General features: G+C 39.3%; 1 protein-coding gene across 1 annotated transcript in view; it reads left to right on the top strand.

The window, feature by feature from the left end:
• The window catches only part of AGPAT5 (1-acylglycerol-3-phosphate O-acyltransferase 5), a 60004-nt gene extending 48076 nt beyond the window's left edge, over positions 1-11928 (top strand). The window contains exons 7-8 of the mRNA XM_082481319.1: positions 9773-9896; positions 11516-11928. Coding sequence (XP_082337445.1) covers positions 9773-9896; positions 11516-11741 — 350 coding nt within the window. The 3' untranslated portion in view covers positions 11742-11928. The remainder of the gene's footprint in view (positions 1-9772; positions 9897-11515) is intronic.
• Positions 11929-15261: the final 3333 nt, after the last annotated feature.

The following is a 15261-nucleotide window of genomic DNA, read 5'->3' as shown; positions in this document are numbered from 1 at the left end:
TGGCAATTATTTTAGAGCAACCGAAGAAAGGATGTAAGTTAGAACTGAGGCTGGACATCAGCATTGGTGAAATCTGCATTAAGTGTGAGATGGCTTTTTAACATGTATAGTAAATCTCACATCAAGAACTTGTCATTCTGCATCTGTTCAAGCAAAATTTAACTACCTACCTTTCATATTTCAAAATGTAATTTTCAATTGAAATATATTTGAGGAATTTTTATAACAACACTAGTTAGCAACATAGTTCTATGATATTCTATAATTTTTTTTTATTGAAAGGAAAACCCTGGGTTTATTTTGTTTAAAATAGTACAATACAACTTTTTTAATAACATGATTTCACCAGGTACCACAAAATAAGTACATTATCACTCAGGTTTAAATTGAATGCATTTTCACTTGTCTTCTGTAGGACTAGATCTGTCATTATAGAAACCCTGTAGTTTCCTACTAGAAGTAGTTTGAGTAACATGAAAGCCAATCTGTTGATTTGTGGATGACTTATTTGAAATGGCACTTTGAACACAGATGTGGACATATGCATCAATATTCTGCAGATAATGACGGTCTGGGTAAATGCAAAGTATTTTTGTACTGTAACAATTAAACATTGTACTTCTGCTTGATAATAACAACGTTTCACTGAAGAGAAGCATCAGTTTATGGGAATGTATACAGACCTTGCTGTAGTTCTTCACAGGACTCCAAAAATCGGAGAAAATGAAGGTCAGTGTGAGCATGAGTAAAATCTCTGCTTCTTTACCTATCTCAAAACAAGGACATAAAGATGACTGTATTTGGAGTCCCTGTAGCCCATTTTCTTGTCTCCACCAACAACTAAACTTGGATGCCTAAGAAAGAGTGTAAGAATAAGGCAAGCGTAAATGATTCTTCCTTTTCCCAAGTCAAAAACACTTGTGGGCGCTGCATCTGTATGTTAATAACACCCCCCTCAACCGGGTTAATAACCCCTTCAGCACCCCTTCGAGCCCAGAGTGTGCATTCCTCTGATTGTAAACTGTGACCTTGTGTATCTCAGTTACTCTCAAGCAGCTCTTGAGGTAAGTATCTATAGCTTCCCTTTGGGAATCTGTGATCAGAAAGCACACGGTCATCAGAAAACCGCTGCTACACAGAGGATTTTGGAAGTATTTACACTGGAGATTCATAAAATTACCCTGCACCCTGGGCCTCATGCACATGGGAGAGGAAGCGTTCAGCTCCCCAGGCACCGTTTATGTACAACAGCTCGAGGAACTCCTGATCCTTATGCAAAAGTGTATCTAAACCCTGAGCATAACAAAAACAATTTTAATTTCTTAACACTGTCAGGTTTGGCCAGAAATATGTTGCTGCTTTGAGAGCCCATGTTTATTTTTGCTTTTTTTGTGCATCGGAGTCCTTTTCTTCTATTCTGTTTGTGGTACTGTTCTCTGTTTATCAAAACAGACTGTCTGAAGGAAAAGCAAAAACATCAATACTAGCAGTACTGGCATAGTTCCGAACAGATCCTGTTTATTTGCTAGAGAGAGCATTGTTTTGAACTGGCTCAGTCCTTATATCTTTTCTTGCCTTTTTTCTAATTGCATAGTTCAACTTTTTTTTTTCCCCGCTTCTGAAACTTCAAAAATGATCCAACAAAGACACAGATATTTCCTAAATTTGCTCCTTTTGAGTTGCAAGCAGTGGGAGACCCTTTAGATGTAATCCACAGACCTAACCTGATCCAGGTTCTGTTGCTGGCAGCCCATTGATCAAAACTGTTATGCTTTTGTAGGAAACCTCCTGCTAACTTGGCCAACATACAATACTCACAAATTGTTATAGAGCAGTACAAAGGCCAGAATGCATCTGTTAGAATAACAGATTAAAGCCACTTGAAGGTTGTTTCAGTGAACTACATACAATGTGCAAGTACGATGGGTCTTCAACAAATACCATCTTGTTTCAGCAAGACAGCTTGCAATGACACTATGCTGCTCTCCAGTGCAAATACCAGTATAAAAACTATATGTACCTTTTTCTAATAATTTTGAAAGATCCTTTAGATCTGGGCATCTTGGATGCCCATCTAAGATACCTTAGAAGGTACAGGTATGTTATTATTTACCCTTGAATTTGCAGGATTTGTTGAGCTGTAGTTCTTACCTGCCATCTTCAGGATTTTATTTTTTTAAGCTGTGATACCCTTCCCTCTGCTTCCCTTCTTCAAACTGAAAATTTGTCCCTTTTACTCTCTCCTTGTTTGTAATGCAGGTGCTTTTTCTCCTTAAATGTTTTCGTTTGCCTTTTCTGTGGGCGTCTCTGAGTCCACTACATCCTCCTTGAGACAGAGACCAGAACTGCACACGGTATTTAAAATGTGGATTCACAATCTTTTTTTATACCTGCAAAGTGACTTACTTTGCCCTGTTCTCAATGTCCTTGCTGATGATGCTGCCCAGTATTTGGGGGAAATAGAGGCTGCTGCTGCATAATTGAGAGGACGGTTTGAGAGAAGGGTCAGTGACTCCCAAATGGTAACCACCAATTCCAAGTTAAGCATCATGTAATCAGGCTTTAAGTTATTTTTCCCCATGTTTATTTACGCTGAAGCTCAGTTGCCACATTTTCACCCTGTTTGCTCAGCCTTGAGGTCCTTTTGGAGTTCAGCCACCATTTGAGAACCCAAAAGAGCTTAGGATCTTCTGAAAAAGATGTGAAATACTGGAGGGCTCACTGTTTGCTCCCTTCTTCAGCTCATCGGCCATGACACAGAATAAAACCAGTCCTAGTGTCAATCCCTGGAGGACCCCAATGGCTGGGTCTTTTCCATCCTGAAAAGTGACCATTAAGTCCTTCCATTTGCTTCCTCTCCTTTAAGCAGCTTTCGGTTTATAAAGCATAATTTCCTCTAATCCCTTGGCAGCTTAATTTCTTTAATAGCCTTCAGTGTGGAACCCTGTCCAAGGCTTTATGAAAATTCAAACATATCGTGTCCATTGAATCCCCTTTATCCGCCTACTCCTTGACACTGTTGTAGAAATCCAGCAAATTGGTGAGACAGGATTTTCCTTTACAGAATCCACACCAACTCTTTTCCAACAGATTGTGATTATCTCTGTGCTTAGTGATCTTATTATAGACCCTGCTGTCCTACCCAGCGATGTAAGACTCTTTGGTTTGTATTTCCCAGCATCATCTCTAAAGCCCTCGTTTGTAGAAGGGAAACTCCCCATTTTTCTGGCACAAAGGCTGGTTGTGATGATAGGTTACACATTTTTGTTTTTGAATTCCACATTTGAAAGCTTTTGGATGAATGCTGTCTGGTTTTGGTGACTTCCTGACATCCAACTTGTTTATTTAGTCTGATACTTTCTGTCTGTTTACTTATTGATCTAGTTCCTTTGAGCAATCTGGTACAAAGAATGCAATGAGTGTAGGAATCAAACATTTTCAGCAAGAAAGAATAATGCAAACAAATATTTGAGCTTCTCTTGCATGGGTTTATACTTTACCATGAGTGCTGCTCTTCACACCTTTGTCATCCAGCAGTCCCACCAGTGCCTTAGCTGGTTTACTGCTTTTAATATATTCAAAAAAGTTAAAATTGTTAGAGCGTCCTTTTGCATTTTTCAAGTTCCTTTTTAGTCCTCTTAATTTTATGTTTACATTTGGCATGAGCGGTTTTGTGGCTTTTCCTTATTTGGACAAGTTTTCCATTCCACAAAGAGGAGAAGGTAGGAATATAGTGGTAGCCCCCTTAATTTTCCCATTAAGCCATACAGGTGGGTTTCAGACCCACCCAGACTTTTTCTTTTGCAGTGTTACACATCTTTTATGTGGTTTTCCAATACCAGTTTTTCTAGGGTTTGGTGTTTGGAGTTTTTTTTTTAATAGCCTCTAGGCTGCCTCCTTTTGGACTTTTAGGGTGTTTTGACACTTTGCCTTCCCCCCCCCCCCCCCATTACATAGTTCCTTTAATTCTGCGTTTATGCGCTGGATGCATTAAGACTCTTTCTCTACGATGCTGAAATTAATTGTATTATGGTTGCAGAGCACTTCTCACTAACAAGGTGCACCGTTCAAGACCACATCAGGAATGGCATTTTTTCTTGTGGGTTTTCCTACTAGTTGTTCCAGGAAACAATCTCTTTTCTTTTTTTTTCCTCTGGTGTTTTTGATTGGTTGGTTGGTTTGGTTGGTTTGGGGTTTGTTTGGTTTTTATCCCCCTCTACACCTCATCCTGATGGAGCATCGATGCAGTTTGAGAAAGGTAGCTGGAATCTCACGCTCCTGCTATCAGTTCTGGACTTGCAGCTCTTAATCTGGCTTCACAGTTCTGGTCACTATTATCAAACTCATCAGGAAGTAATTCAATATATCTGTCTAATATATATTTTATATATGTCTAATATATTATTTTATAGTCTGGGACTTACATTCACAAAGATTTAATTGTGTTTCTGTCCCCTTATTATATAAAGCTATTACACTTTATATAATCCTTCATGCACACTACCATTCCCTCACCTGTACCTCCTATTCTGTCATTCCTATAAATCTGCTAGCCTGGGAACATTGCATGCTCCTTCGGAGTCACCAGGATACCTGCCTTACAGGGGTAATCTCTTGATGCCAGTAAATCTTGTTCTCCTGTCTTCGTGTTTAGGCTTCTCATCTTTGTGCAGAGGCACTTCTGAGTTTTGCCCTCACATTGAATTTTAGCCACATCCACCTCATGTGTTAAGTGCATCTGAACAGGTTGCTCTCCTGATCTTCAACTTTCCCTGCGTGCTGGTTGAAATGCTCTCTAACTTTTTCAGTTTTCATGGCTAGCATCCTGGCTTAGTAATGATTCAGGCGCATCCCATTTCTCTCGTCTCAACAGGTCCCCCAGCTCCTAAGGTGTTTACTCCCTGTGCTGTGCCCCTCATGTACGTGTGGAGGCTCTGATCTCTGTGTGCATCTCAGTCCTTGCGCAGGGAATTGGCAGTATTTCGGAGAGTGCTGTTCCTCAGGTCCCAGGCTTGTCTCCTGGCTGCAAGCTTCAATGTAGCCTGCAGAACATCCACGCCATGCTACCCTACATCAGCAGTACCAGAGGGTGCTGGTGCTGCTCACTGCTTCACCGCTCCCCAGGTGAACCCATCTAAACAACCTTTGCTGTACCCTGGATGTTTGCTTTCCCGTCTAGTGCCGCTTTGCCGTACCATTGCTTTATTTTGTTAGAGCAAACTGTGAAATAGTTTCCTGTCAGCTCAGCTTGAGGTGATGGAAAGCGTGAAGCTGAGAAACAACGCAGCGCTTAAATTTGTGTTTGTTTTGCCGATTGACTGTTAATTTGGTATACAAAGTATATGGAAGTGGAGAGGAGGGATTTCTTCTTTTGAGGAGGAGATAGAACTGCTTTGGTAGCTGAATGCATAAGTCCAGACTAATGAAAATTTTAAAAGTGAAGAAAGCATCTACAGTTGAGAGATGAATGTCTTTGTGATCATGGTTTTGCCTGTAAAACTATATACACCACAACACACAATGTTATGTTACTGAAGAGAGGTATTCTCTCACTTTTTAAATACTCATTACTTAGAATAATTATACATTTTTCAGATTTCGGTTTACTGTGATATCACTTTCAGTTTATCACAAACATTATTGAAATCTGTTGAAACAGGAGAGAATTGGGGGCGCTCTAGGTGGACACAACTATGTCAGGCTTCAGTTTGTCCTTTCTCCATTTTGAAGGACTTTGACAATAATTATGTTGCCATAAAAGAGCCAATGTAGGAGGTTGAAATCTGAGCTACTTTATTGCTGTTGTATTTAAAGTGCATATAAAAATAGACTTCATTAGTAATTGAAAACTGGAATATCTGTTTAAGCCTAATGCCACTGTCACAACTTTCTTAAGGGGCAAGGCAAATAATGTGGAGTGGTGGAATGAACTTCTGTGGTAGCATTAAGGGGAAGGTGGTCTGAGGCCATTTGTGTGGCCCTTCTCAGTTACAGGTGTGTCTGTGCTTTGGAGCTTCTCTCCTTCCCTCACTTTCCCTGATAATGTTGATAATTCAAAGCAGAATTAATTGGCTTTTGAACGTGAGGACTTGAAAACCTGTAGAATTTTGTAGAAGCCCCAGCGAGCAAATCACCCTCCCAAAACATTTGTGTGCAGTTAAAAGTTCTGTGGATCTGATTGCTTTCCTGAAGGCTGTCGCACCCTCTTCATTAATCCTAGTTCTGCACTGAATCCTTCAGTCCTGTGTTAGAGTGAATCCTGTCGCACAGAAGGAGGGCTACAGTGTCACAGTTTAAGAACAAAAATGCTTGATCCACCTTATTCTTTTCAATTCCTTCTTTCTGCCATGGTTGGTCACTAGAAGCATTATAAACATTATGCACTTGTATCTGTTATTTACCCAGATAGAAAGTTTTATTAGGGACTTATCTCCCACACAAAAGTCAGTCCACTTGGCTCCCACACAAGTTGTTAGTGTTCATTTAACCCAAATCGTACTCAGTTCTTGATTGAGTAATGCTGTCCCCAATATAATGTTTGATTATAATGCATGATTTGCACTTATGTTTTGTCTTTTGAAGGAAAGTTCAGGCTTGCTTGTTCCTGCTGTTAATTATGACAAATTCTGGCAAGTTTAGGGATCTGAAAAGCCAGTCAGATGTTGGCCTTAAGGGCTAGTGTCCCTGAAGTTGGATGTAATTTGCACATAATAAATTGCTTCAATAAGATTTTGTTTCTTAGCTTAATTACATAAGTCTTTTGGGACTTAAGCTAATGTGAAATTAGGGGCATGGGACCACCACAAACCTTTAGACGTTGTGGTGATAAAATCCAGCTGTTTCTTCTCAAAAACAACCTCTCAATGTTTTGTTCTTATCCGCTGGTGTTCCTATGTGATTGCACTGACATTGCGCATCTAAGAAAAAAAAAATTTGATTAGCCACATTAAGCCCTGAAATGAATTGGATAATTAAAAACTAGTCAGATTCCCTGACTAGCTTGATTGCAGACGTTACAGTGTCATCTGCAGATGTCCCGGATGCCCAGGCTATGGATAAAATAGCCTTGAATCGATGGGTGGGAATCATGGTCCTCTCTAGGGGAGCACCTGCAGTTGCAGATCACACAGCCTTCGGCAAGGCTCTCCTGAGTCCCAAACTCAAGGGAGAGCAGGGCTGTGAAGAAGAGCATTGGGATTTACAAAGGTGGGAAATGAAGACAGAAGTTTTAGGATCTTCACATTAGGAGACTCAGTTTTGACTGGTTGAAGACAACCAGTGTGGGAAGCAGTAAGAATCAACTTGCATTGGCACTTGGGCATAAGGTAGAAAACAAGCAGCAACGCTTAAATATTTGTGCGGGTTTTTTTGCTTTTTAAGCAGATTTATAGAGTTGCTGTATTTCAGCTTTGGTGGGGGAAGGTGTTTCTTTTGAAATATTTATGTTTTATTCCTGTTTTGTTAACTAGAGCTTATTATTGATAATGTACTCTGTTGCTGTCTTTAAATGACCAAATATCAATGTTTTTTTAAACAGCATAACATTAGCTTTAAAAATACCTTTTAACTATTAATAATGCTATCTCATCTAACTTAGCATTTTGCTTGATTTATGGTTTTCCTTAATAATTTATAACTGAGATTATAAATAACATCAGGAAAGAGTGGTTTGTTCCTACACAGAATAACCTATGTGCTATGAAGCAAAAGAAACATACACTGTACAATGCACAGAATGTTGCAAATACCGTTTAAAGCTAGATCTTCAGCCCTAGCTGAATATGCATAGCATAGATGCTTTTTGTAGGAGTCTAGCACAAAAAAGACCGTATCATCTGGCTTCCAGGCATTTGTTTTCTAGATAGTTTTGCATATTTTTAGAATGCTCCACTTAATAGGTAATGCCACTCAAAAAGAGGATTTATACATCAGTGAACGTTATAAGCATTTAAGACATGGATAATATGTCTATCATCTCAAAATATTAATAGTATGCTTTTAGGTGCTCGTATAGTGAATGACCTTCATATAGTGGCCTGGATAGTACCCTCAGAGAAACAGACTGAGGAAATCCTTTCTTCCCATTAAAAGCAAGAGGAAAAACCTGCTTTCAGATACACGAACACTGATATCTTTGTGGTTAGTGAAAGCATTGCACATCAACCTGAAGACAGTGTCCGTACCTACCATCGTTTTGGACTCCAGCTTGCCTACCATCTAATAGCTGTAGCTAGGAGATGGTTTTACCAGAAGGCTTTTAGCGACAGTTGTGCTTGGTGCTCCATGGCTAAGAGCGGGGCTTGTTTGTGGTTAGAGCCCTGGGCCATTTCTTCCGTTGGTGGTGCATGGGCCACATTGCTCCCTTTACGCTACAGTGTGGTTCAGTGAAGGGCGCGCTCTGCCTGAGGAGTAGACAAAACTGTACGCAGCACCTTGCAAACTTCTGCATCAAAATGCTGTAAGACTTTACTGATCTCTTTATCACTTCTCCTTCCCTCCCCCTCTACAAGCACGCAAACGCATTTGCGTGAACAGGCTTTTAAAATTCTTTAAGGCAGTTTCTAGTGTATGATAAGGATTGCTTTAACAGCCAAGTCCTTAAAAATAAATAATCCTGTAAAGAAGAAAAACAAATAGGGGGATATCTGCTTGGCAGACAATAATAAAGATGTACATGCAGTGACAATTATTTTGCACAGTCATTCCTCGAGATACCCCTAACAGTTATGGGTCAAAGTCTCCTGTACATCTGCACTGCTGTCCAAAAAATGTCAACAACCTAAAAGGACCACCCAGTCTGTGTTAAATTTGTTGCCCATCTGTATTGTAGGAAGACACTTCAGGTCCTTTTTCAAAATATAAAGATTGCCCAGATTCCCAAGGACTTCCATCCTCACGTCATGCATCTCTCTGTACAGGGATGCTATGGTTACTGCAATACCCCTTGCTACTGATAAAAGCAAATGATCACTAATACACAAATACAGGGGTGTTTTTCATCCCATACACAGTATTTTTACCACTTGTTAGTTGTAAGAAATCCCACAAGGCTACTTGACTAACGGAGTTTTGTTTGCAACTGGCTTAATGCTTGCTTGCTAAATTTTTCTAGGGGCAAATTGAGGAAATGGGGGAGGGGGAATTACAATAGGGCTGTCTTGAGCTTTGTAATGCTGTATGACAGAAGAAAAATGAAGGGATGCAAAATGGAAAGCAGTATTTTGTTCTGAGTCTTTTACCCGGTTACACTTTTTAATTATAGGTTCTTACTTAAGCTGAAGCCCACTTCCTCCTGGACATTCTTTGGGAAATCACTATAATTCAGATTTTGTCATCCAGGAGCAAACAAAATGTAGATTTTTAAAAGGACAAGCAAAGAGTATTACTAACTTTATTCAAAATTGCAGGCTGGATGATTTGATGACATTGAAGTTATTGCATCCCACACTATACAGAATGAGTAGATTGCTGCTGACGTAAAAGTTTAACATTTTCAAGCACAGCATTTTACAGTTAGCAGGGTGCATTTTAGGACAATGTTTCCACGCTGCACATGATAATGGGCCACGTTTTTAAAAACATGTAGGCCAGATGGCTTCTGAGTTCAGTGAAGTGCTCAGGATCCAAACATAAAGAAGAGAGGCTTTTGAAAACTGAAGTTATGCTTCCAAGGCACTTACAGCTATGAGGTCAGGTTTTCAGCGTATTTTAGACAAATAAATGCCCTACAGTGTTTCTGTAATGCAGTCCTGTTCTTTTGCTCTCTTTTTAGAGTTTCTTTGCAAGGAATGCCCAAGAGTTCATATTTTCATTGATCGAATTGAACTGAAGGACATTCCAGAAGAGCAGATGTATATGAGAAGGTGGCTTCATGAACGTTTTGAAATAAAGGATAAGTGAGTAGCAATATGTAGAACTTCCTCTTTAAATAAGCTGGCATCCTTCTTTTATATTAGCAGATGTAGTCATGATTTCAGTAGGGCTCTCTGAATAGAGGTGGTGTCGGTAGTCCTGTGTATATTTGGTATAAACCTTTGTGGTTAAAGCTTTGTTCAGGAGATTGAGATTCCTGCATTTCAGACCTTCCTTAGACTGAAGGGCTGTGAATCCATGTTTCAGGCAAGACTCATTCATCTGAATACTCTGCATTTGTCTTCTTGAAACTGAGTTATGCACAGCCGTGGAATATAAGATGCCCGAGGTAGACAAGCAAGCAAAAAGAGTTTGATTGTAGCCTCGTAATTAGAGTTAGAAAGGGACAGGTCTTGATCTAATCTCTTCTGCCAAAATTGTTTAATTTGTCTTGCATCAGACAGCGACTGGATAGTAACACAAGTAACCCTGAGTTCCCTACCTTCACTGGGGAAATAAGTGAAGAAGTTTTATCTGTCCATCTTTGAATCATGGCAGAAATAAAGTGCCTGGCTCCCTCCAGCATCTCCAGATAAGGTCACTAGTGAACATATACAACAGACCTTGTGCCTAAATGTGAGATTTAAGTATTGTTTGAGAGATGATGGTTTGATTTGCCACATCTGAAGTCCAACTTAAGGGAGCTAATTCTGTTTACCTTCTAAATCCCTGAATACATTTCTATGAGTTAGAAAATTCCCTGGTTCTTCAGATATGTCCTGCTTTAAAATTGTTTTGCCGGTCTTACACTCCATGGAAGTAAAAAATTGATTAATTTGTCCTGTGATCTTTGAATCCATGTAAAAGTTAACACGCCTGTCTGTAAACATGGCACCATTTCTAAAGTGTCTTAGAAGTTCCGGATTGCTAAGTTATTTTTCCTTTCTTCACTTTTGAGAGGGAAGAAAGTCTGAATTTCATTTTATAGACAAGTGAAATAAAAGGCTGTCCAGTGGCCCACAAGTAGTCTCCTGGTGAAGACCAGCAAAACTGAACCCTGATCATCTGTGTTTCATTGTAGACTCCTGTTGACTGGAACATCTTTCCTGGGACAAAAGCAGTCTGTAGGGAAAATTTAGAGATACTTGAAACAAAACCTCAGAATTTTTGAATCCATTTATTACTGGTTTTCAAAACTAGGAGAAAAAAAAATTACTACTAAACCTATAGTGTAGCATTTTACTCTTGCGTGTTTGTTACGAGTTTATTTAATGAAGATAATACTACCCTGCCTTCAGTGTTCAATACCTGTGTGTATTTTGTCCTATGATATTTCCCAGTACTCTGGGCTTATTTGCTAAATGCTGAACGATGAGGGTTCTTTTCAACTTTTATATTCAGTGTTAAAATTGGTCCCTCCGAAAAATCTGCTTTTGTTGCTCCCAAGGGTTCAGGTTGAGTACCCTGACGTGCAATGGTACTTTGAACACTTCGTATTCTTAAGGCATACTGATTGCTTAAACTTGTCTCATATAAGCTGCTACGAATTGTTAAATCATTTGTTAAATAACGTGTGATTAGAAGCAGTTATCGGATGAAAGTAAGTTGCTTAAAACTTTTTAGGCTAATGCATAACTGACCGTCTCCTTTTGTCTGCTTTTAGGTTACTAATAGAGTTTTATGATGCGAAGGATTCTAAAAGAAGAAATAAGTTCCCTGGAAAAAGTGTTCATTCCAAACTAAGCCTCAAGAAAACTTTGCCATCTTTGCTGTTTTTAGGTGGCCTGACTGCTAGTATGCTTCTGACAGAATCTGGAAGGAAACTTTATGTAAAAACATGGATATATGGGACTTTAATTGGCTGCCTGTGGGTTAGCATTAAACCATAAGCAGATGTTAGTCTCCAATCAGTGAAATGTGCAGTCTTTTCTTGCACATTGCACCAAACTTTTTCCTGACTTTATAGTAAAAAAGTGTAAATAAAGCCTTATTGATCAAACATCGGAAATAATAGAATTTGTGACTTAAGGCTCTGTGTGGTTGGTCTGGGGAAAATAAATGTAGATTTTCAAATTTGCTACTGATTTTTGCTGGAATAATGACAGATAAGCCGAGTCATATGATAAATTGCTTTCCCCATGAACTAATATCCATCTCTAAATGCAGATTCGATGAAGTACGAGTTATGCATAAGGGTGTCTTAACTGGACCGGTGAATGTATTTACAGAGATTAATTTAGGGTATATATTTATTATTCTGATATTCATGTTGAATTTTCGTTACTCTTAGATGCAACTGAGCTGCTGCAATGCACCGATCCCAGCTGTCTCGCAACTAAAATCAAAACTTTTTTTCTTTTTTTTTTTTTGTTTAATTTTGCTTTTCAGTTTTAGCTAAATACTGTGTTCTTTAAAAGGGACTATGCAAGCTAGCAAATCACGAGGCGTTACCTGGAGCAGAATAAAATGTTCCTGAGAACTACTGTTCATGGGGAAGAAGCTCTGTTTATCTAGTGCATGATTTTTGATTATATTACAGTGTTAGCTGGTTATTTTACATATGCAAAACATTAAATTTTACTGAGCAAACAGCTTATTTTGCGCACCCTGTAGCTGTGCATAAAAGGAACGTATGCAGTATAATGATGAAATGTTAAGTTTTTGTTTCTGGCCTAACCAGACTGTAGCCTACCTTGTGTCTGCGTTATCCCTAGCGCCTCAAGAGTTTCAGCTGAGCTCACGGACCTTTCGTGTGTACGTGCCATAAGCAGTGGTGAACGCTCAGAAGTTTCCTGTTAACCTCTGGAACTTCTGGAAGCAAACTGTCGTTTGGGAGCGTAAGGGTATGGTAACGAGGAACCTTCAGATGTTCCTGCTAAATCCGAAGCATGTGCCTTTTCCTACTAATCTGATTTAGCCTGATGTTTTGTAATCTGGCACTCATCTCCGTGCTGTAATGTCACACTAGTTTCTCAAATCGTTCTAGGCGATGCAGACTGCACTGGGATTGAAGTCACGGGGTTGATGTATACGATTTGCACAATAGATGCGTAGTGAAAGAAATGCATATCCTGTCAGTATTTCACCTGCTTGAAAACACACTTCAAAAAGCAAAATCAGCAAACCCTTTCTACCAGAAAGTCTGTGATTCCCATGGCTGGTATTTTTGTTGGGGAAACACCATTTCCTGATATCAAGGGAATATTCTATATGCACAGCGGTGGGGTAGGAGAGAGGATGTACTTTATCTTCTTCCTTGAGGGAATTAGATTCCCTGTATCAAAGTGAAAGAACTAGAGAATATTTTTATATCACACTTGCAAGCTTTAAATGTGCATCTCTTTTTAGCTTCAGTACAATTTGTCTTGCATTAGAGTCCATTGTGAGTTAAATGTCTCTTAAAATTACAACTCAGTTTTTCAGATTCCACCATTGCCAGTTAATTAAAGATACTGCTTTTACTGTGTGGGGTTTTTTTTACAGTATTTTATAGAGTAATTACAGTTCCACCTTAAAATCGTTCGGTACAACGTTCAGTTTGCAGTTCTGTGTCCTTCCATAATGGATTTTGTCACTGGAGTTATTTATATCAGTGATTGATTCAGGATATGTTGATGAACCATTTTAAAAACAATGACTGGGAACAATGTTGAAAAACAGTATTGTTATAAGGCTGTGAAACCAGAAAAAAAAATCAAAACAAAACAAAACAAAACCCCAACTATTTTATGTAACAGCCAAATGTGCTCACATGTAGTTCTTCCTATTCTCAGCTGACTGCTTCCAGTGGGTATAACCAGAAGGCAGCGTTCCTCAGTTAGCGTGATTTTTCAATCATGGAATGAAATTTTACTCTGACATGACTAAATTTCTTTGTAACAGCTAAGAATAACATTTAGTTATACATCAAAAATAAATGCAAACTGCTTAATTCATTTGTAGAAGAATAACTGCTATTTTGGAGAGCCTAATTACCACGAAATACTGGATCTCTCTCGCTGTTTAAGTACCAGGAATATAATTGACGCAGTGCTACAAACAAACATGATGTTTATTTTGAACCTTATTATCTATGTTAATCTTAATTATTTTCTTTTCCCTTGCCATTAATTTATAAAGTTTTGAAACTGTAATTTGCTGATGTATTTGACGTTGGGAGTATCACATGCTATTTCTAAATATGCACTGATATTAACTTGAAATATTTCTTCATTAAAATAAGAAGAGCCAATGCTCATTCAACTTTTCTGTCCTGTCTACTTGTTCTATTTTTTCCCCACTTCTATGTTTGTAACCGGCTTAACAGGAACTGCTTACAAAAAGGCTACGAGTGTGGTTTTAAGTCCTTGGCAGAAGGATTTGTGTGAGAAGCAGTCAATGAGAAGAAAACAACTTTTTCTTTTTTTTTTTTCCATGCAGCTAAAAAATGTGTTAGAATCAGTTTGTGCTTGTTCCAATGCAACACACGGCCAGGTCGGTCGAATTGGAACAGCTTTCCACCTGGGAATGCCAGCACCGCTTGTTGCTTGTTAGTGATGCCCGTTAACGTGCAGTACTGCAGTTCTGGCCAGGAGTCCGGCTCCGCGGCAATAAGCCTTGCACAGACACCACTGGCAGAGCGGATGGGCCCGGGGGGTGGGCAGAGGTATTGCAAACAAATACACGGAGTATTTCTCGGTAACGTATGCCACCTAAGCTTTAGTGACGTATTAAATCAGAGAGGGACCTGTACGCTCAAAAACTTATTTTCACAGCTGTATGAGTAGATCTGATAAAAAAACACTTTGCTTCCACACAAGTACGGCTCAGTTCACATGCATAAACGTATATGTAAACCTTTTATAGCTGGCAACACCAGCACTATGTGCTCGTTCCACAACGTTATTCTTGTGTTTACCTTTGTGGAAGGAATTGGGCTAGTAAGGAGGCATTAACTTAAATAATGGAGAACACAAAAAGTGAAGTGAGACAGAAAACGAAAGCACTGAGTGATGCTACAGTGAAGAAAGACTGGTTAGGACAAGGGAGGGGCGATCACTCGGGAAAGACAAGAGCGAGTGGCCAGAATTGGCGAGTTCTCTGAAGCTCCGTGCCTGGTCTGGGCTTTGCAGCTGCCCCAGCCTGCTGCGCTCTTCTGCTGACTCCTCTGAAGCATTTTCTTAGTGTTAATAGTTGGGTTTTCTCCCTTCAGTAGAACGTAGCATACCTGTAAAACTGTTTTATTAGTACTTAAAAATTGGGTCCTGATTATTTTGGCGTTTTAGCATGCATAGAATATATATACCCACTTTGGGGGAGAGAGAGGTAACTATTTTAGGATTGGATAACGAAGGTGACCGGGAGCAGGTTTGGTATTTTTGGCTTGGTGTTAAAAATGGAGGAAGAGACTTCTCCCCCCACCAGCTCCAA

This window comes from Vanellus vanellus (assembly GCF_965231255.1).
Source record: "Vanellus vanellus genome assembly, chromosome: 3".
Taxonomy (NCBI): domain Eukaryota; kingdom Metazoa; phylum Chordata; class Aves; order Charadriiformes; family Charadriidae; genus Vanellus; species Vanellus vanellus.
This window is presented reverse-complemented; position numbering and strand designations above follow the sequence as displayed.